The sequence below is a fragment of the Polistes dominula genome, unplaced genomic scaffold (assembly GCF_049000335.1).
Source record: "Polistes dominula isolate Pdom_NZ unplaced genomic scaffold, Pdom_raw_medaka contig_11, whole genome shotgun sequence".
Classification (NCBI taxonomy): domain Eukaryota; kingdom Metazoa; phylum Arthropoda; class Insecta; order Hymenoptera; family Vespidae; genus Polistes; species Polistes dominula.
Window position 1 is genome coordinate 3155832 of NW_028301154.1, and position 23538 is coordinate 3179369.

Genomic DNA, 23538 nt, shown 5'->3' on the forward strand with positions numbered 1-23538 from the left:
TATATTTATAACATTCGTCATTGTCAGGTAGAAAAAAAAAATTCAATTGGTTTGTTCACCGAACAAACATCGTTTTATCTCTTCGTAAAGAATAAAGAGATTCTATTCAGTTAGGTTGATTCTAATCGATAAAGGATAGCAAGCTTGTTGTTGTAGTTGTTGTTGTTGGTTCCTTGACTCCTATTTTCGTTTTGAAAAAAGAGTTTTATCGAGTGAAAATATTTGACAATGTCCATTGAGACACACGTGAAAAACACTATTTTCCCTCCTGTTACTTTTCTTATACAAGTTATTTCTAAAGGAAAAATAAACGTCGCGTGAGATTTGTATAGATTCGTGTAGGAAACACGAATCGTAATAACGGTCTGCTGACGTTCATATACTTATACTTGTATGTATTTATCTAGTCACCATGCAGCACTCACGAATCTCTCACGAATGCAATGTGGTATTAGTAAGTATACATACGCGAATTGCTGGCTATCGTATTGTCTACTTCTAACGTAAACAAACTCCTCTATCTCTCAGTTTACCTACGATCTATACCAGTTGGGAATCTACAACGTTTCTTCTTTCAACTACAAGTTTCAAATCTCTACGACATATATATATATATACTCAAATGTTACCGCATACACCTGGATACTCTGTTATTTCGTATATTGTTTGCTAAAAAACTTAAACTATACCAACGTTAATACACATTTTAGTATTGTTTTTTGATATACGAATTTTTAAGGTAATTAAATACTTCACAAATTTAAATATCAATGATTGATTAAATGTAATTTTAAGATATCATTATTCATTAATTATTTATTAAATATAAAAGGATGAAAATTAATATTCAAAGATAAAGTGAACAATTCTTTTTATTTTTGTAGAAATACTCGCGAATTTAAGCATGAAAAATGAATGCAAAATAATAGAATTCGATGAAATATTATTGTTAATTATGATCAATTTTTCACGAAGGTTTTTTCTTTACTTTACTTGTCGTTATCTGACTAATAAAGAAACCTTTAAAGTACACACAATTTTGGAATCAGTCAATTTGCTACATGATGGATTTAGGGTATTTATGGTATCAAAACCTAAATCAATGTTTCTGACGCAAGCTGATTGCAGTGACTATTAAACCACCAGCGTGCGACCTTCGTATTTAACATATACAGATTTATCAATAATTAAGTCATATAAACACTGATTTTGATTAAGTATTTTAGCATACATGAATTTACTTTTAATTCGGTATATTACTTTTATAGATATGATTATTAAAAACATTTCAAATAACAACTAATTATCCTTGATATTTTACATTTGATTTAATCAATCTACTATATCACGAATTTTGAATATATCGATGGTTCTATTTATTTGTTCAAGTAGATGTAGATATAACCTTTGAATACTTCAGATAAGCCTTTTGGAAATCGAAATATGAAGTAACTTTGTTAGATCGGATCACAATGAACCGTTTCGATTTGGTCTGCTTTACTCTAATAGGTGCACACGACGGCTTGACCTACCTAAACGAGCGTGCATCTCGACCGTTTAACACTGGAATGCATCTATTCTAGTTTCTGTGCGTTTGCTAACCTATGACCACGTCTAAACGCATTGTGGATATGCTTTCTAGCGTAGGTAAACTTCGTGCAAAGTGCTCAAAGTGTAATTGAAACAACAACAACAACAACAACAACAGTAACATACAATATTGTCTCAACATTGTCTCAAAATACTCACTGTTAGAATTATTTCTAATTCCTAATTATACTTCATTAAGTTGATAAATATATAAAATATAACGTTACAAACATAATCAAATATTTCAATACTAAAATAATATTTATAATTATATCTATCTTTAAACTTAGCAAAATTAATTAATATAAAAACGTGATACATTTACTAAATACAATCACGTATTATAGAATAATTTATAGATATATTATAAAAAAAAAACAATGATTTATATTTCTAATGGATGTTACATACCATGAAGTAAAGCGTGTTTAAAGGGGATGGTTAAATTGTACGTAAAATCGATCAGAAGAAAATAGGATGATCTTCAAAAGTAATACTGGACATGATAGAAAGTTAGTGAAAGGAAATAAATCGATTGGAAAATATTTATCTCGTAAACGTTTGCTCGCTGACAACTCGACTAGTCACGTTTTACTCTACGTTAGCTAACTATTAGAAACCTGCTATCTATCCATCTACCCATCTATCTATCTATCTATCTATCTATCTATCTATCTATCTATCTATCTATCTATCTATCTATCTATCTATCTATCTATCTATCTATCTATCTATCTATCTATCTATCTATCTATCTATCTATCTATCTATCTATCTATCTATCTATCTATCTATCTATCTATCTATCTATCTATCTATCTATCTATCTATCTATCTATCTATCTATCTATCTATCTATCTATCTATCTATCTATCTATCTATCTATCTATCTATCTATCTATCTATCTATCTATCTATCTATCTATCTATCTATCTATCTATCTATCTATCTATCTATCTATCTATCTATCTATCTATCTATCTATCTATCTATCTATCTATCTATCTATCTATCTATCTATCTATCTATCTATCTATCTATCTATCTATCTATCTATCTATCTATCTATCTATCTATCTATCTATCTATCTATCTATCTATCTATCTATCTATCTATCTATCTATCTATCTATCTATCTATCTATCTATCTATCTATCTATCTATCTATCTATCTATCTATCTATCTATCTATCTATCTATCTATCTATCTATCTATCTATCTATCTATCTATCTATCTATCTATCTATCTATCTATCTATCTATCTATCTATCTATCTATCTATCTATCTATCTATCTATCTATCTATCTATCTATCTATCTATCTATCTATCTATCTATCTATCTATCTATCTATCTATCTATCTATCTATCTATCTATCTATCTATCTATCTATCTATCTATCTATCTATCTATCTATCTATCTATCTATCTATCTATCTATCTATCTATCTATCTATCTATCTATCTATCTATCTATCTATCTATCTATCTATCTATCTATCTATCTATCTATCTATCTATCTATCTATCTATCTATCTATCTATCTATCTATCTATCTATCTATCTATCTATCTATCTATCTATCTATCTATCTATCTATCTATCTATCTATCTATCTATCTATCTATCTATCTATCTATCTATCTATCTATCTATCTATCTATCTATCTATCTATCTATCTATCTATCTATCTATCTATCTATCTATCTATCTATCTATCTATCTATCTATCTATCTATCTATCTATCTATCTATCTATCTATCTATCTATCTATCTATCTATCTATCTATCTATCTATCTATCTATCTATCTATCTATCTATCTATCTATCTATCTATCTATCTATCTATCTATCTATCTATCTATCTATCTATCTATCTATCTATCTATCTATCTATCTATCTATCTATCTATCTATCTATCTATCTATCTATCTATCTATCTATCTATCTATCTATCTATCTATCTATCTATCTATCTATCTATCTATCTATCTATCTATCTATCTATCTATCTATCTATCTATCTATCTATCTATCTATCTATCTATCTATCTATCTATCTATCTATCTATCTATCTATCTATCTATCTATCTATCTATCTATCTATCTATCTATCTATCTATCTATCTATCTATCTATCTATCTATCTATCTATCTATCTATCTATCTATCTATCTATCTATCTATCTATCTATCTATCTATCTATCTATCTATACAGGAAAACATTAAGCAAATAGCGTATTTACTGTCGAAGATCAACGTCCAAAATCCCAGTGCGTTTTGATCGAGAACGTTGAAATTCGAGATGAAAGCAGGTGCACGTCTCATGGATTGACGAACGGTAGGTGGGTTGAGTGGGTGGTTGAGAACGGTTGGTAGCTCTTCTAACGCCAAACCAATCATCATACTACTCGAAATCCACTAACATTTCTCTACACGTCTGTACGATGTAGGGATTTAACTACGGAATTTATTAACGGGAACGATAATCAAATTTTACATGTATTATATGTAGAAAATTTCAAACAGATTTTCAACGAATATGTATAGAAACATTTGGATACGATGATCGATGAAATGTCATTTAATAATTTACTATGCTACATTTTTTTTTATTATTTTGTACGAGATTGTAATGTCATTTGTATGATTTGTTGTTGTATAATTATTCATCGATAAATTTTTCAAAAAAATAAATCTAACGTTGTCAAAGTTACGTTGATAAAACGTAAGAAAAATTAATAACGATGTTAGAAAAAGAAAATTAGTGTGGGATGCAAGACATTCCATGGCACATCCTAAGATTATTAAGTATACAGCATGAGTCAAAAGTTATCATTAAATATAAAACACGATTAAATATTTTAATAAATGTTAATACATTAAAAAAATAAATATCATTATCGAAATAATCAACTCGATATACTTGAAATAATAATCATCTATCAAATCACATTAATTTATTATTATTTTAAATTTCTTATTTAGAAAATAACAACGTACTTTTGACTAATCCTGTAAAAGTTGAATATTTCTATCTCTAACACTATCTTTTTCTAACATTAAGACCTCGCGTAGTACTCTAAATGATTTTCTCGGTGATGGTGACTGAGAAGAATGTTGTTTCATACTCGAAGCACAAGACCTTGCTGTGTTATTATATTTAACGTGCCAGACGTGCGCACGAGTAGTGCACCAACGCACGAGTGTGCGCATTTAATCACGCATTTTTGCATCACTCGAATCTTACTCTTTTCTGTATATTTTAAATAATATTTTCAAATACATCCCATTTCTCAATTTATACAATATTTCATTTAGTTATTACATGCAATTATTTTTACTTTTTTTTCTCTACTTTAACCTAATTCGAAATTCATTTCAGATTAGAAACCATTATACTCGTGTGACAATATTACGAATATTTTTGTTAAATACTTAGAATTGTTTTAAAAAATTTACTATCGATATCATAACTGTTTAAAATTTGTCAACATTTTTCTATCACTTTATAAGAGGATTGAACCTTTATCTAAGCCACATTTACAAATGATCAATATTTCCTTATTCGTTATCCTCTTTTCTTTTATTAGTAAATAAGTTGTTTAATCGTTCAGAAAAACTTTTTCTCAATTTCTCTCTCGTAAAAATTGTCTTTTCTTAATCCTCCCTTATTCCCTATACTCGTCCTATTTTATTTTCATTTCCTTTTCTCGTTAGATTATTCTTTTTTTTGTTTTGTTTTTTTTTTTTCATTTTTCAACAGCGAAAATTTACCACACGAGACTTCTACGATATCCTAGAAAAAACTCGATTACTGCTATTCTTCTTTATTTGTCATTTTTCTTTCGTTTTTCTTTCTTTTTTCCCTTGTCTTTTCTTTCTAACCGATAGTCAAAAGGAGGATAAGAGAGTATAGTCGTTAAAAATTCATGAGAAAGCATAACTGGTCAATAAATTTTCTTCTATCCTTGAGATCATTATGCACATACTACTTGCATTCAGTCTGCAAAAGCAATGAGTGATCGAGTACTATTAGAAATATTGAGAAATCAAAATAAGAATAAGGACGTGTCTTAAGATTGTGAAATCGTCCTTCGTGATTCCTGTTTTGTATTGAAAAAAAAAAAAAAAAAAATATATATATATATATATATATATATATATATATATATATATATATATATATATATATATATATAAATAAAAAAAACGAAAATAAGATTCTTTCATTCGGATAACATCGCGAATCAATATTGTTTCATTTTGAAAAATTGTCAATTGTAAAAACATTCGTGTGTTATTAAAAATATGATAAATATTTTCTATAATTGCACGAAAGAAAAATTAATCCTATTATCGATTAATCCTTTTACAATCGATCAATCTTATTGTTATTGATTAAAACTTCTTCCATCATCTTGACTACAATCTTTCAATAAGAAAATAAAAAAAAAGTAAAGAGAAATAAGGAATAATCTTTCATACAGATAATAAAAGTTTGAAATTTAAAAAAAAAAATCCTAATCGAAAAATTAACGAAAGCTTAAAGAATGCTTATTGCACAATCGTACTGCAAGAAATAAAAAAAGAATATTAATCCGCTCGTAATCGATAATTTCTTTTTCTTATCGATATGAAATCGTCATCATTCGTGACTCTAACTTTTTAACGAACGAAAGATAAATAAAAATAAAATCAATGTAGATAATAACGTAACAATTCTAATAAATCTTTTAAACAAATAAATGCAACATAATAAAAAAATATTTTACACATGTACAATCATATTAGATAATAATAATAATAATAATAATAAGAAAAACTTTGCAAAATAATTCAATGAAAAACATTCTCATTTGAAAATATCGACAAAGATAAATGAATCAATCAACGAGAGAATTATTGCAATTTCGTTTGAATTGTATGAGTAAAATAAAAAAATCTAATAAACCAATATCAACACAGCTAAGTAAAATGGTGTTGGTGCGTAAAAAAGAAAAAAAAACGATCGTTAAGGTTCTCTCTATCTATCTCTTTCTACTTTTTTTTTTATCTTTTAAAATACTTTTTCTTTCGTTTTTTTCGATCGACAGGTCTCGTTGAACGTTCGCGGACAGCTATCGTAAATCAGAAATGCCGGCACAGGTATCGAAGCTTTCTTCGAAAGAACCGAAAGACTTATCGTTCCTCTCGATCTCTTTTCCTCTTCACGAGGAAGAGAACTATGGTGTTAGAAAACTAGCTATCTTCTGCAAAGAACATATCCTGGCTCTTATATATACTTCTTTCCACGTTTTCCCCACTTCTTTTTTATTTATTTTTTATTTTTTTTTTTATTTTTATCTACATGACACTTACTGCTCAACAGAGATGGGAGGAAAGAGAATAAAAGGTGGTGAGAAAAAAAAAGAAAAAAAAGAACTAAAAGAATTTTTATCAAACGAATTTCTATGAATTTTCTATAATAATTTCAAACGTCTGACTGGTAAAAGTACTTTTAAAAAGGTAAAGGTACTAGTAAAGGTACTTTAAAGAGAAAAAAAGAAAAAAAATTAATAAAAATATTGAATGTATTTTTTAATTCGAATAAAAATAATCTTTGGTATTCCAAAATATATTTAAATATCTTCTTCTTCTTCTTCTTCCTTATTTAAATATAATTTCATTTGAATCTAATTTAAATTATTATTTTATATGCTATCTCTTATTACATATGTATATACTTTATTTAAATATAGTTCTTCTATATTTACATATAATTTAATTTGAATAAAATTAAATGTGAAACAAAATAAAAAAAAATAAATCTTACAGGATGTTCAAATAATTTCACTTCGTATTAACCGATCCTCTCTCTCTCTCTCTCTCTCTCTCTCTCTCTCTGTTCATATTTTAATTTATCCTAATGACAAAAGAGATAAAATAAAATGAAATGAGAGATTGTATTATAGTTAATATCGAGGATTAAAGTGACGTGTCGCATGCAACGACGACCGTGGCCGCAACCGGGATCCGTAATTTTCTCTCTTTCTCTCTCTGTCTGTCTATCTATTTGTCTATCTCTTTCTAAGTTCATCTTGCGCGAACCGTCGGTTATCGAGGGACGCAAAGGCATGCCAAGAATTTTCGTCGTTTCTGGGTTAGGAGAGTTAAGGCCGATTTTCTTCCTATGTAGGCGAATATATGCGCTCAGCAAACCGCCAGCAACTCGTTCAACTAAGCTCGATAATATCTCCACGATTTGCCATTCGTCTTTTATATTCTTCTACCACGAGCAAGAAAAGAAGAAAACCAAATTACCATTCGTGTATTTTTCCCCAGTTTATAAGAAATCTTTTCTATCTTTTATCTATTTTTCTTTTTTCTTTTTTTCTTTTTTTATTTCTCTCTAAAAGAATAAAAACAATTTACAAAATTTATGTGCAATGTATTTTAGATGGTCGCTTGACTTACTTTCTTTACCATTCTTTTTCTAATTATTTTTCCTGATTATTACTACGAAAAAAAAAAGAAAGAAAATAAAAGAAGCAATAATTAATATAGAAAAAAATTAATAATCCCTCATCATATAATTGTTATTTGAAACGTTTGAAAATTCATACGAAATTAATAATATTTTTTATATAATAAAAGTATTATTTTTTCGAGCAAGTTAATTAATTAAATTAAAATCTTTTTATTATTTATACATGATTATCAATTACTTTCTATACGAAATAATATATATTTCTACTTAATACTTTTTGTTTTTTGTAACCAATTTTAATTTTATTTTCGACACAATTTGATGTATTATATATATATACATATACGTATTATTATTAATGATGTATTATATTACTTTCCATCTTCTTACTCGTTTTATATTTTCTTCTGCATATATTGCATAGAAACAAAGTTTCGTGTATTCTTACGATTCTTAAGATGGATAAAGAAGAACTGCGGGTATAATAAAAGATTTGAAAGCGGAGGCGTAGCCAAGTAGGCTTTTAGAACGGCGTCTAGTGTCTACTTCTTCTTCTTTTTCTTTTTATTTTATACGATATTTAAACGAAAACGATTGAAGAAATGAAAAATTGCAAGATCTGCAACTATACAAAAACATAATATACATCATAGATAATTCTTTTTCCAATACATATTATTATAATCACAATCATATTATTATTAACAGTAATGATACATTTGAAATATTTTCTCTCATCATCCACCTTCTTTTAATCAAAATTATTATAAAAATTGTCATTAATTTTGTTAAGAGATATTTATGATTATGAAAATAAAAGATTAAAAAAAAAAAAAAAACAGAAAGAAGAAAAAACATAGAAATATTAAAAGAATGATTAAAAAGTCATAAGAATTAGCACTTTATCGTTGAGTCAATCAATTGATCGATCGATTATAATAAAAAATTCAAAGAACATCGTCACCAAGGTGAAAAAAAAGAGAGAGAGAGAGTGAGATGTTACCGATAAGTACCGTTAAAGTTTTCGTTTGGATAAAAGAAAGAAAAAAAAAGAAGAAAAGAAGAAGAGAGACATTTTAAGCGAAACGTGGCATTGCCGTTGCACTCCAAAAGGGTAGGAAAGGGAACTAAGGGTTGCACATAAGTTCGTCGAATGCGGTAAAAGCTAGAATAGGACTCGCTCGATAGATTTTACGATAGGGGTAGTAACAGTAGTAGTAGTAGTAATAGTAGTAGTAGTAGTAGTAGTAGTAGTAGTAGTAGATGGATCGAAAAGCGAGGAACGATAAAGCTACCCCTTCGCAAATCCCTGTGAACGAGCGAATCCTTCCTTCCTTCCTTCCTGCCTTTCCTTTTTTTCTCAGGGATTTTCCCTCCTTCCAAACCCAACGAGAGTTCCAGCGGTTTTCCTAAACGTCGAAGATGTTTACCTGTTTGTTGTATTTTACCCCTTCGTATATATATATATTTTAAAAAAGAAATAAAAAAAATATATATTCCACTTCAGATAACCCCTTACCACCCACACCCACTATTTATTTAAATTCCTATTCATCACCAACACTACTTAAATACGAGACTTATTTTTATTAGTTCCATGCTTTTTTTTTTTTTTTTTATTGAAAGATTAATCAATGTTTACTTTACTTCTACTTGTTTTTCTTGTTTTTTCACGACCAATTTTTACCTACCCGAACGAAAAATACGATTTAATAGTGATTTTTTTTTTTTTTGTATTTCTAGAAAATGTAATTTCTCAACGAACTTTTGTAGAAAAAATCTTTATTGAATTATTAGTTTTAAAGGATCGAAATGAAAAATTAAAAAATGCTTGGGAAAATACAAATTTGAACTAACAAAGTTTTCTCGAGTTATTTATTGTTTTCCGTAATAAATTAATATCGCGTCACAAGGGTTGTTGTGTTTCGTGATTCTGGCAAGTAACGAAGATCAAGTCTCGTTCTAAGTTTGCTGGCATTGTGAGTAAAACATTATTTCCCTCCCCTCACTCACCCCCCCCCATATATTTTCTTTTTCCATTTCTTTTCCAAGTGAGAAAGTAACGAAGAAAACGGGGAAAAGGCGTGAAGGAAGAAAGGAACGTTAATCTTAATTATAAAAACATAACACTTTGCGTCAGTGTTGATTAAAATTGGAGAGAAACTAGAAACGACAAATGATGCAACCTGCTAATTAAAATACATACACCCATCGGTTAACATTTTATATATTAATGTGCGTATCTCTATCTGTATTTGTTTGCGTAATAATACGACCACACTGATTGATATTAAAGTAAAATCAAATAAACTATACGATAGTATAAAAATACAAAATAAATCTTCTTCGATTGCGTTAACAATTAGATAGCTAAAGATTCTTCTTTATATCCATTCAAGTACCGATAAGATATCGTTATTACTTGTAGTACAATTTTTTGTTATCGATAAATATATAATCAGTTATGATACTGAAGTGTACCTAAGATAATCTTGGTATAAAACGAGTATTAGAAAAAAATTCAACGTTTCTTAATAACCATTGAAAAATATCATTCGATTTGTATTAGATGAAGTAATTTAATATTTTGTACAGAAAATTTATTTTTTTGTAATGTCAAACCGATAACATATCTTATTCTAAGCTTCTACATCATTTGTGCAGCTGCAAGATAAAAAAATAAAACATAACAAAAATATTCTAAAGATAATGATGTCAAAAATGTAAACATAATATATAGAAAAATGAGTTTTGAAATAAAATTTTTCTAACGTTGTTTTCAAATCGTAAAAAATGTCTGCAAATGATTTCATAAAGAAAAAAAAAAAAAGATGTAATAAAAATAAAATAAAAGTTAAAGTTTTTCATACTTATATGTTCGAAGATTGTACAAAATTCTGTGAACAATTTGAAGAAAATAATAAAAATAAAAGCCAAAATGTAAAGATTTGAGAAATCGCGTTTGGCAGACTTTGTAAAATTCGGAGTTCGGAAATCGTTAAAATCGAGAAATAGAGAAGAGGAGAGAAGAGTGTAACTTTGTAAAACCGGTTTAGGGAAGTGAGCCTTCGAAAACTTATCCTATTAGGAGTTTCCTCTTCGACAAAAGGGGACGTGTACACAGTTTCGATAGAACCAAGGAAACTGTATTGTAGTTTGAGAACAGCCAATGCAAAAGACACACAGGGTAATCTTCCAAGTTAAAAGTCATATTTCTAACAAAAGGAAAATCAAATGTTGATATAATAATTGATAAATCTTTCGGATCAATTAAAAAATAATATTTTCTTTATCTGAAGAGATCAAACTAAAGAAAACGAGAAATTGTATTCTTGATATATCGATTCACATCAAATACAAACAGAATAATATCTAATCTGATGATGTTGACAAAATCCTATCGTAGTAAGAAGAATTTCTTGTCACCTACATTCGAACGATTATCATGATTAAGGATAACTTTCTGATATAATAACACATTCGATATCTTTTCATCTTTTTCAAATTTCCAATTTTAATGTAATATTGAATATACCTTTAATATATTGATTATTCAAATTTAAGTTACATGGTTCTTTTATTATTTCTTTTCTATTATATTTTTCATCTTGAAATAAAAGTAAAAATATGATTTTTTAACTCTTTTAATTATATTTTCTTTATTAAAAAATTTATAAACCTCTCTTTAACCAATACTATTTCAAAATATTACGAAATTCTGAAACCCTAATTTGGAATGTATTTTTGATTACAGAAAAATCGCCCTCGTAATCATCTTAACCAGAGCAGGATTGGATTTGGATCCAACTGCATTGAAGAGACTTAAAATCACCGTTCCAAAATTAGGTTTGATACCATGGTGCGTCGAAGCTGGAGTGGTTGCCGTTTTAACGAAATACCTCTTAGGATTACCATGGATATGGGGTTTCTTACTTGGAAGTATAATTGCTGCAGTATCTCCAGCAGTGGTGGTACCATGTCTTTTCAGATTACGCGGAAAAGGTTATGGTGTCGCTAAGGTATTGTTAATTTGACTTTATTCTATTGCTCGAAATATTCGTACTAATTTTTCAAATATATTTTATATTATTTTTCCTTTTTTTTTTTCAATGAATTGTCCATAGAATTTCTCAATCTTTTAGCAGACAATTTTAGAAATTTAACCTTTAGTATTTTTTTTCTATTGCATATAATTATATATTTCTATTGAACAAAATATTTAAAAAAATTATTAAGTATGAAATAAAAGTAAGAAAAAATATTAAATCGACATACTATTTAATGAAACAAACAAACAGAAAAAAATATAAAAAATAAATAAACAAGTTTTGCTTACGAATGAATTTTTTCAAAAAATTAGCACGTACGTTCCGGGCAACCCTATGCATTATAATTCTCAATTATTATTATTAACAATAATTAGCGTTACTCGCGTGAATTGATGAAAGAGAGGGGTAGTTCGAAGGGTATTAAAATACGATCCACGAAGCATATAAATATAACAATTAATATACCAAACATGATACGTTGTGCGAATCATATTAAATATTACTCGTATGTGGAATTGATAATTAGATTTATTAATGAAAATGTCTGTTAGTAATATTACCGTTAAAGTGTATAATTTGATTAATTTATTAAAAAAACCCTACTCCGTCTTATAGGAAATATAACATTACGGATGTTTTAGGGAAAAACGTATAAAAAGAATTTGAATAACGAGTTGGAGAAAAATAATAGGAAAAAGAAATGTAATTCGAAAATAACATTTTTGACAAAGAACTATTTCACGCTGAGATAATGCGTTAGTGTCTAACTTTTACTCTCATATCTCATGATAAAGTTACTAGCTAGTTACACCGACGTAGACAATTTTTTTAACCGAATATACTGTTCTTTCTTTCTTTCTTTCTTTCTCTTTCTTTCTATACTAACATATATCTGTCTCTCTGAAGAATAGAGAAAAGTAGAAAGAAAAGCAACCATAATTAAATCCTTTTGTTGTAACGTGTGCGTTTTACGGCTAACCGTCTTTCTCTTTTTCTCCCTTTGCTTTTGTTAGTTTTTTATTTTTTTTTTGTTTTATGCTTTTTTTTTTAAATATTTTTCTTTCCACCGTTTTTCAAACCCGCAAACAAAGAATAGAGTTACGAAGACTTAATCCGCCTTTGATAAAAAAGAACGTTAAGGGAGGAATAGGAACGGGAATTTGCGGTTTGGTGAAGGGGTGGGAAGTTGAAGGGTGAGAGGAAAGGGTAGGTAGAGTGCTTGGAATATAGAAGTAAACGAATACAGATTTATTTTCATTGTCAATGCGGGAAGTGCATCGGAATGAATTTTAATCGCAACTCGATCCCACAATTTTCCCCATACCGCGAATGAACCCCTTTGATGTTAACCGGTATGTCTGAATTTACGGTTCGATGGAAGACACGGAAAAGAAAAAGTGGAGAAGAGGGTAAAAAAAAAATAATATATATATATATGTGAGTGAATAAGAAGAAAGGAAAGAAATATTGAAAGATACTTTTTTGATTTTATCTTGGATGAATTTCGTCGTATCGAATATTTTCTATCAGTATGCAATAAAATAAAAATCAAATTTTCAATTGGTTATTCTCGTATTCAACGCTATTTAAAAGTTATAGATATTTTTTTTTTTTTTTTTTCGAAACGGTTTGAATATTAACAATGAAAATAAATACATGAAAAATAAACACTTATTGTTTTAATACTTTTTGCAGTCGATTTTGATTATATTTGAACGCATTAATTTTTATTTTATACTACACGTAGGGGATTTAGTTTTCTAGAAAATTATAAAAATAAAAATATACTGTAATATAGATAATGTTTTAAAAAATTAATTTTATGCTTTGTTTTTGTTTTTAATTTCTTATTTAATATACTTAAAGTGAATTTATGTTTTAGAAATTTAACGACCGTGTTAAAAGATTAACATTACGATAAAAGAGTATTTGGTTTTTTTTTTTTTTTTTTGTAATTTCGGTAAAGTATAGTAAGTAATAAAGAGAAATATATAAGATATATGAGCATAGAATAGATAGATAATTAGAGAATATAAGTTTCTCCTTTTCGAAAGTTTCATTTGCCTCTGGTGCACATGTGCCACAGGTTTTCCTGTTTCTAAAGTTATTCCATTACTATGAGTTTTAGTTCGAGTTTTCCCGAATGTACGCAAAAAGTATTAAAACATTGTAAACTGGAGATGAGCTGTCAAGTACAATACTTCCGTGCTTAACTCATACATGACAGTTTTCATAATATATAACATTTTAGTTTGAAATAAACCTAATTCATGACTTAAGTATCGATGGTTAATAATCATTCAAAGTTGGTTAAACTTATTCAAACCATTTAAAAAAAAAATGCAATTTTCTACTAACTTTTACATTTCACTTTTCTGCAAGATCCCGATAAAAAAAATAATTATTATTACTTATATAAATATTTATATTAATAATTAATTATATATATTACTATAAATACAAAAAAGTATCATACAAAAAGTTTATCGTACAAATCCAAGAATATGGTTAATATTATTTTACCGATACATTAATAAACGAAAATAAAAATAAAAAGGAACAAAAAAAAAAAAGAAATTTCACGCACAAAAATATTCTACAATAATCTGTAAAAATTACATTCGAAAAGATAGTCACAAACGTTGCAGGTATTATTTACGTATACATGATAAAAACCTATTTGTGTAAAAACGTACGAACGCGAATTCCTACAAACGCGTATTCTCTTTTTAACATTTCATTCGGTTTTATCTTTTTATTTTCTACCTCTGTATTTTTTTTCTTTTTTCTTTAAATCTTTTTATTTTTTTCCTCGATGTTCATCGGGGGAAAGGAAAATAACGTCAAACGGTTTTTAAATACATCTTTTAAAATACGATAGGGGATCTGCGATAGATTATGGAGCTTAATTACTCTCATTAAGCCGTACTCGTTAATACGTTCTTACGGTAAAAATTAGCTTCGTCGAAAATTGAGATACGGTGAAAATGAATGACAGACAGTTAGGATAGAGAAAAAACATCGAGAGAGAAAAAGAGAAATAAAAAAAAGAAAGAAAGAAAAAGAGAGATAGATTGAGATTGAGATTGGAGGGAGGGGAGTGTACAGAAAGAGAGAAAGAGGAAAAGAGAGAGAGAAGAAAAGGGATCGGGAGAGTGAATGAATAAGTGTGTGTATGTCTCTACGTGTGTGTGAGAGAGAGCATGAGAATGAGATTGTGATTGAGAGAGGGAGAGGGGCAAAGGGAAAAGGAGAGGGGCCGAATGAGTGAGTGAGTGAGTGAGAGAGGGACAGAGAGGAATAGAGAGATATTGCATGCAAAATGTGAAAGATAAAAAAAGATAGAAGATTTCAATGGCATACAAGGTCCGGTGGCACACGATCTCTGTCGTAGTCTACTTTATGACTCGTAGCTTCGAATGGACATTGATTTTCAAAGCACAAACCACGCGACTAGTACTCGCGGAATGCGTTTAATCGAACCGGACGAAGCACGCGATCGGAACGCGTCCTTTAAATGCTATGTGTGCTATGGAATAATTTCTTTCTCTATCTCTTTTTTCTTTTTCTTTCTTTTCCGTTAAGTTTTTTATCCAACCATTTTTTGTTATCCTTGTGTAACCTGTCGTTTTTTACAGCCGTGGAATTTCATTAATAATGTGAATAAGATCTACGACGACTAAGACGATTTCTAACAGTTAAAGTATACGACGTTAGTGATATGATTTACATCGTTTTGTTATTTATAATAGAAGTACCGTTGGTTTAATAATGATAAGATTCGGAAAAACATGTATCTTTGTAATTTAATGCGAAAGAGGAAATGAGTATTTTTTTCTATAGTCCATACTTCATATCTAAAGAATACAGTTATCCTTACTACCTTTTTTCCAATGGAAAATGAGTAGCTGAAAAGAGAGTAAAAAAGAAATTATAGATATCTGCAAAGCAAAGCAAGATGACACGTAGATTCATTATGGTCTTAGATCTGAAAAAGATAAGTTCAACCATAAAACATTTTATTAAAAAACATATATAAAATCTTGGATAAATCTCCACAAATATATGAAGTTATATCAATTATAGAATTTTAAATATAATTCTATTTCATATTTAGTGTTAATGTGTGTACCTTCAGAAATGCATTTAAACATATAATTTAAAAAGTAATCATTTAGGGCATTAAAATAGAAGAAAATCCAAAGGATTGTTGTTAAATCCAACGATGATCACCTGCAACAAGAAGAAAACTATATTAATCATACAATCAAGTGATATAAAGTAGCCTAACATATGAATCGTCCAATTCGTAGATGCACTTTTCAATTGAATTCTCTATTTATTTTTATCAAATCTCTATCTACTGTTGGAATAATTTTAAATTTAAACGCGTGTGATTTTACATTTACATAAAAAAATATATATAAAAATGAAAAAGTACAAAAATCAAGATACTAAAAAAAACCTATTAATTATTATAAAATACTTTAAAACTACTATTCTATAGAAAAGAGAAATTACAAGTTTACAATTACAAAATACGATTACAGTGGAAAATCTTAAAGAAGACAAACAAAAGAGAGATTACTTTAATAATCAAAAGACGATAATTAGATTTCAAAATGGGACAAAAAGGAATTTAAATATTTTGACTCAAACTAACTAAACACATATGCATCTTTTTGACGATATAGACACGAATTTGGTGTCCCAAGGAGATGGAATGGTCCATCATCTCCAATTACAACTAGAAATTAATGACGAGCAAAAAAGTAAAACAATAAAATATAAAATATGACTAGAGAGTCATTCTCTAAAGGTTCGAACTTGCTGTTGAACCTTTGAAAATAACTCAATAGCCTCAGTAGTTGCCCTCTTGAGCCACAATTAAGTGGGGGCCTCTTCGGCATATAGCCTCTTCTTTCTTCATTCCATGAAAACTGCATTTGGACATTTCCTATGTGCCGGCAAGATAAGATCTTTCATACTAATTTTGCAAATAAACTCATATTTTGTTATGATTCTAATACTCAATTATTACAAAATTAATTTACATTTCACGTCCACTTTTCTAGCTCGTGGAACATCAATGAACTTAGAGTTCATTGACCATACACGAGAATATTTAATCGAATGTCCAAGCAGATAATAATTTCCCTCGATGACCTAATAACACTTCGCACTATTAACGTCGTGTAAAAAAACCGAATTGAAATAAATATTGCAATAAATTTAATGCATTTTCTTGCAATACTTTTATTTCATTAATTTGTTATATTTAATTATATCACATATTTCTAGCTGTAAGAGGAAATCGCGATAGTGCGTAGTGCTAATCCTGAAATACTAAAAACTAAGTATCAAATGCATCAAAGAATTTGCGAATTTGATTCGACTCTATCTCGTTCGAGATAAAATCGAAGTAGAAATAAATCTTTCAAATGGTTGCAAATACCTTTGAATCATGATACATAATAAAGATCACAGAATAGTCACAAAATAAATGAACAAATCAAGCATAATAGAATGAGATGATAAAATTTTGTAACAATTCTGTATAAACCAGGAGGCGGAATTTCCACTCCGGAGTGGAAGCAAGAAGTCTAATGCCTTTCCTGGATCCTACCTACTTAAAATTAAAGTTTTTACAGTCATTCAGAGAAGTATGCTACCTGCCTGCCTATTATCCATATTTTTACCCATTTTAAGAAAAACCATACATACCCACCCACTCACTCCACGGTTCTCACACATACCACCAGGGTGCAAAAGCCTAAACTAGAGAGCATGCCCCGGGGCACCTCCGACACCCTAGCTCAACCACGTTTTCTAAACTTATATGCTAATGGGTATACGTACGTTTTGCTGTAATCGACTGCCAAGGCTAATGATTATTGCATAAAAAACTAAAGCAAAAATACAAGTATACACTAGCATATATATGCATACTAGTAATATACAAGTATATCAAAGTTTTCACAAATAAATGCAGTAACTATACTATGCAAACGAGATTATCAAACAAATTAGAAATATTTAATATAAATCTAAGAATACAGAAACGCGTATTTTTTACATCACAAGTGATATGTAGAAGTAGTGCTTTTAGTATTTAATAATGTATTAAATGAATAAAAAATATCGCGAAACGATGTATAATACACACTACCTAATACGCACACACAGGTGTAAAGTACATCGTGCAATCACTAGCACAATAACAGCCGCCAATAGGGGAAAAAACTAAAACTAAACCCACGCTAACTGTTTCTCACCCATACGTGTAACACCTGGGCACACGCATAGATGAGAACGCAGAAAGTATGGGGGGAGAAACGGGAGATTAGTATATTAGAAGCTGAAAATCCTGATCTAAAAAATATGATTAACACATATATAAATATATCAAAAGATTTTAATAAAAATTCATCTAAGCGACTAAGGACTCTACAAGTCATTTGGTGAATAATGACTTCAACAAGCGAATGAAAAAAAAGTTACCCCATATGAAACAATGATAGTTTCGAGGTAAGGATGTATTAAAAGACTCTACGGTGATGATGGATATTTTTTGCAAACCTCGGACGATTCTTTCACTAAATGGCTGTTCTAATGAAAGAACTGGGCTTTGAGCCACCATTTAATTGCCAGAATCTATCCGTTCGCGAATTTGGTTTGTCTTCTTGCTCATTTATTTAAAATATCAAAGTATTGATATATCAAAATTAATCTTGATTAGATAAACTATGTACGAAGCAATGCATGTAAGATATTTATTACATGCTTTTCTGGACGAAAACGAGTAAATTAATGCTCGATTTCATCACTACTGACCACGAACAAAACACGTAATAAAAAAGAGAGTGCATTTATTAATTGCATTATTAATTAAATGAATTTAACTGATGAGACAAGAAAACCTATCCTGAACTAATAAGAAAACATACAATACAATATACAATTTTCATGAGTAACTCCTAAAAAGGAATTACTCATGTGCTCGTCAATAATTTATTTAAATAATTACAACCAGTAACTCGTGCCGATTCGGACCTTTCATCCTCGGCATGATTGAGCACTGGAGGGACTTTAAATAAAAACTCACGGTTTAAGAAGTTCTGCGATGGCTCCAAAACACTCCTACTTCGCAGCAAGTATTGTAGTCTTACGATGGAAGTCGATACTCGATTTGCCATTGAAGAATATCCATCGAAGATCCACCAAAAATCCATCAAAGATTCATTGAAGATCCATCGAAGATCCATCGAAGAATTCATCCAACATCTTTGGAAGGAAGAGAATTCATGATTATATCTGTAAAATAAAATAGAACAAAACGATAAATTATCTGGAATATTATTCAAAATCATATAAAATAAAATCGAATAAAAGGTAAATAAAAATGAATACTTACAATGCATTTCAATGAGATGCAGCTCTATTGCACCATGGTAATGCACCTCGCGTGAATCTAACAACGCGGTATAAACGAAAATAAGAAACTATAGATGAGTTTCTTATCGCGAAACCGAAATTTCATTATACGACGAACAACACTGACTCTAATTCGCGTTTGATTTTAACTTATTACTCGCCCGATCACTGATTCTACAACTAATTCAAAGACTGCATTGCTCGCAGTCAAATGCAAGAACAAAAATTTCACTCCCAGTCACTTCACATGGGCCATTCGTGCACGATTGCAATCTGAAACTGAAATAAAAAGCAATACTATTAATATCATTACTATTACAGAAAATCATTAAAATTTTTAAGGAATTATTTAATAAAAAAATATACTCACTTTAAATTTTTATTGATGAATGCACAATGGGTCTCCTATCCTTAGGATGACGATGACAATGCACAAATAATGACTTTAAAACTGCATTACATTCAATTAATTCAATTAACACTAGATTTATGGACTGAGCAAATTTGATTCATTTCAAACTTTTTTGTTACATATATATAAAATAGAAATATTTTAAATTAATTGTAATTTAATAAAATTTAAATTTAATGAACTTTAAAGTAGAATATTTTTTAAAATTATATGGTAATTTTTAATGCTGTAATGAAATATACATAAATATTAATTCCTTTCCTCTATCCATTTTTTCATTTAAACAACGTTTGTAAATTTTTAAATAATAGTGAACAAATCTAGTGTTAAACGAATTTCTAAATGAATTTAATAAATAAAATGTGAATATATACCATTCCAACGATGATCTGAAACACAAATAAAAATAATATTATATAAATCGTTGTTATATAAAAATTTCTATAGTTATTGAGAAAATGTTTAATAGAAAAATATACTCACTTTGATGGATGTAGGATGAATGCAGGATGGGTATCCTACCCTTAGGATGACGATGAGCACAAGTTTAAACAGAATAAAAGAAACTTGCGAGTTTCTTAACCGAGCAAACGAAACTTTAACATACGACGATCAACACTGAATTTACTTGTCGACTTTTTTATATTTTATTTTAACACGATGCAACACACGAGAACCTCATTGCCTACGCGCTCGATTGCAATGATTTTCTGAAACATAACAAGAAAAAGAACAATTAATATCATTGTTGTAATAAAAATCAATTGAAATTATCATAGAAATTTTTGATAGTAAAATATACTTACTTTTAGTCTTCGTTGATGATTGCAGGATGGGTATCCTACCCTTAGGATGACGATGTATAAAATAAAATTAAATAAAAAGTCTGAAAAGAGCTGAAACATACTAAAGACTATATTACAATATTTCCTGTAAATCATTTCTGAAGGCAGGGCACACATTAAAACCCTTGAATATTTTTGATAAAATATTCAATGGTAAATAGAAAGAAATAATTTAATAATCTATGAGAGTTGACATAATTAAAAGTTAAAGTTATTAAATATTTGTGAAATTGATCAAAGTATGCAACTATTTGCTTGCAATATTACATATCAAGTATATAATGCTAGTAAAAATATTAATTAAAAATCTTTAAAGTTGTCTAAATAAAACAGTAATTGTATCAGCAAACTCAATAAAGAGTAACATAAAAAATAAACCAGATTTTATACCATTCTATGCAATGAAATACTTTTTAAACTATTAAAATCAAAAAGATAATGTTAGAAATAAAATTATTAAATAATTTAATACGATTTATTTTCGTAGATGTTGTCTCGTTGAAAGATAGAAGACGAATACGAGGTACGTTACTACATAACCTTGGTAGAGGAGATCTCGGGAGTGTCGAACGTTCGGCTATTATACCTATGTTATCGGCTGTTTACGTTTTGTTGTCGGAAATTCGACGAAGAAAATTCCTCGAGAAATTCCTGGAAATAAAAATACACATTTATAATAACTTATATGTCGAGTGTATTGTTTTCTTATTCTTTTTCTCTGTCTCTCTCACTCCTTCTCTCTCACTCTTTCTGTAGTATTTCTATATGCTTATATGCTTATATTTAACAAAAATAATGCTCACCTCGCCATATATGGAGAAGATAAAAAAAGTGGCCACAAGGTTAAAATATTAGTGAATTCGTGTTATAACTCTTCCCATGCTTAGAAAGCTAAAAAATAAAAGTAAAATATGAAAAAACTCACGTATAACATTCGTTATATATAACACCATATATATAACAGGAAGGTGTACGTTAGATAATTAATTGAAACAATTACCTGAAATTAACGGGATAACAAAATCCGCTGCAACACGTATACAGATGACAGATTAAAAAATTCGAAAGATTCGCCATATTGAAGTGCATAAAACAGGCGCATAAGACTGGCGCGAAAATACTGCATGCGCGAAAATGATGCGTAGTAGATCTTCTTTCCACCTATAATAAAGAAAAATTTCGAAAGATTAAAAATACGATATAGAAGCATAAAAATTGTCAAAATATACTCAAAAAATCAAAATCGATCCTTTTATCCTTTATATATTGTAATAGAAAGGTGTGAACCTTACAAAATATCTTTTAATTACCTGATTTTAACGAGACGATTACACTCCGATGTGTTCTCCACGAATGACGCCATGAAACTGAAGAATTCGGACGAAAGCTTGGCTGTGATTGGCTAATTCATTTTTTTGAACATGAAAAGGGTCCTCACAGCTTCTTACACGGACAGAATCTGACCTTCTTTATGACCACGCTGGTCAAACTACATATGATAATTTATTTATTAAATAAATTAAAAATCATTTCTATTTTTCTAATAAATGTACACAACACTTATAAATATTCTAAAAATAATGAATAGAATAAAGACAATGTCGACATTAAGAGATCTTTGTCGTTTTGCACAAAAGAACAAAATCGTATAGAAGAGAATTGTCGATAGAAAAATATTTAATATGAAATGCAGCATATAAAAGAATAAATTCCCAAAATATGTATCGATAAAGAATCTTTACAATTTAAATACTTTCAGATATACATATTTGTTTTAAATAAATTTACAATAACGTTTATACACGATTCACACGAAGATTATTCCACATGATTTTCTATGCTATAAGATACTACATTCTCTTTATTCTATTCATTATTTTTAGAATAGTTACAAATAGCGTGTACATTTAATTTGTAATCGAAAAAAGAAACATAAATTTATAACATATCAAAATTATTTTCTATTTAATGTATGTTAAAACATATAAAATGTTTAAACCAATGTATATGCATAGAAACAATCTGAAATGTAATTAGAGAATATTAGAATGATAAAATAATTGTTAATTAAAGAATGAGATTGCCTACTTTAATTTAAAAGCTTACATATGGTATATGTACCTTTCTCTTCAAGATTCACCTATTAACTGAGGCATTATCCTCTGTGAAAATGCTTTTATTTTAATGTTGTTTAGGTTATTTTCCAAATGCTGCCCATGTATGCAACGCAAATAACATTCGAAATAAACAGAATTTAAGATTATAATTCTCTTATTATTACACTCTTTTCACTCTACACAATAATTTACACACTTTAATTATAAACATTACAAAAATAATGAATAAAACAAAAAAGAATACATAATAAGAACATTATCTCATTGTATACGAGAAAATAATCATGTAGAAAAGAAACTTTGTCAAAGAATTTAGTAAAACAATTGACAATCTATCGCTTGCCATCCTTATAAAAATAAATCCTCATCATAAAGGCGCGTTTTTACGTTATCGATATGGATAATAGGGACTTTTATACTGTTGGCAAGCGATAGATTGTCAATTGTTTTACAAATTTCTTTGAAAAAGTTTCTCTTCTACATGATTATTTTCTCGTATACAATGAGATAATGTTCTTATTATGTATTCTTTTTTGTTTTATTCATTATTTTTGTAATGTTTATAATTAAAGTGTGTAAATTATTGTGCAGAGTGAAAAGAGTGTAAAA

The 23538-nt window shown here is 28.6% G+C and overlaps 1 protein-coding gene and 3 long non-coding RNA genes across 6 annotated transcripts in view; 1 reads left to right on the plus strand and 3 right to left on the minus strand.

The window, feature by feature from the left end:
- Nha1 (Na[+]/H[+] hydrogen antiporter 1) overlaps positions 1-23538 on the plus strand; it is a 93872-nt gene that overhangs the window by 22291 nt on the left and 48043 nt on the right. For all 3 annotated transcript variants that reach the window (XM_089178570.1, XM_089178569.1, XM_089178568.1), the window contains exon 3: positions 11827-12091. In XM_089178570.1, the coding sequence (XP_089034696.1) occupies positions 11827-12091 (265 nt within the window). The remainder of the gene's footprint in view (positions 1-11826; positions 12092-23538) is intronic.
- Positions 18618-20127, minus strand: LOC149030583 (uncharacterized). The gene is made up of 3 exons (XR_016178618.1): positions 19926-20127; positions 19536-19834; positions 18618-19435 (listed from the first exon to the last, which is right to left on the minus strand). It is a non-coding gene; the product is annotated as an uncharacterized LOC149030583 (long non-coding RNA).
- Positions 20209-21199, minus strand: LOC149030584 (uncharacterized). The gene is made up of 3 exons (XR_016178616.1): positions 20774-21199; positions 20451-20677; positions 20209-20356 (listed from the first exon to the last, which is right to left on the minus strand). It is a non-coding gene; the product is annotated as an uncharacterized LOC149030584 (long non-coding RNA).
- On the minus strand, positions 21318-22302 carry LOC149030585 (uncharacterized). Its single transcript, XR_016178613.1, has 4 exons — positions 22123-22302; positions 21813-21973; positions 21616-21703; positions 21318-21463 (listed from the first exon to the last, which is right to left on the minus strand). It is a non-coding gene; the product is annotated as an uncharacterized LOC149030585 (long non-coding RNA).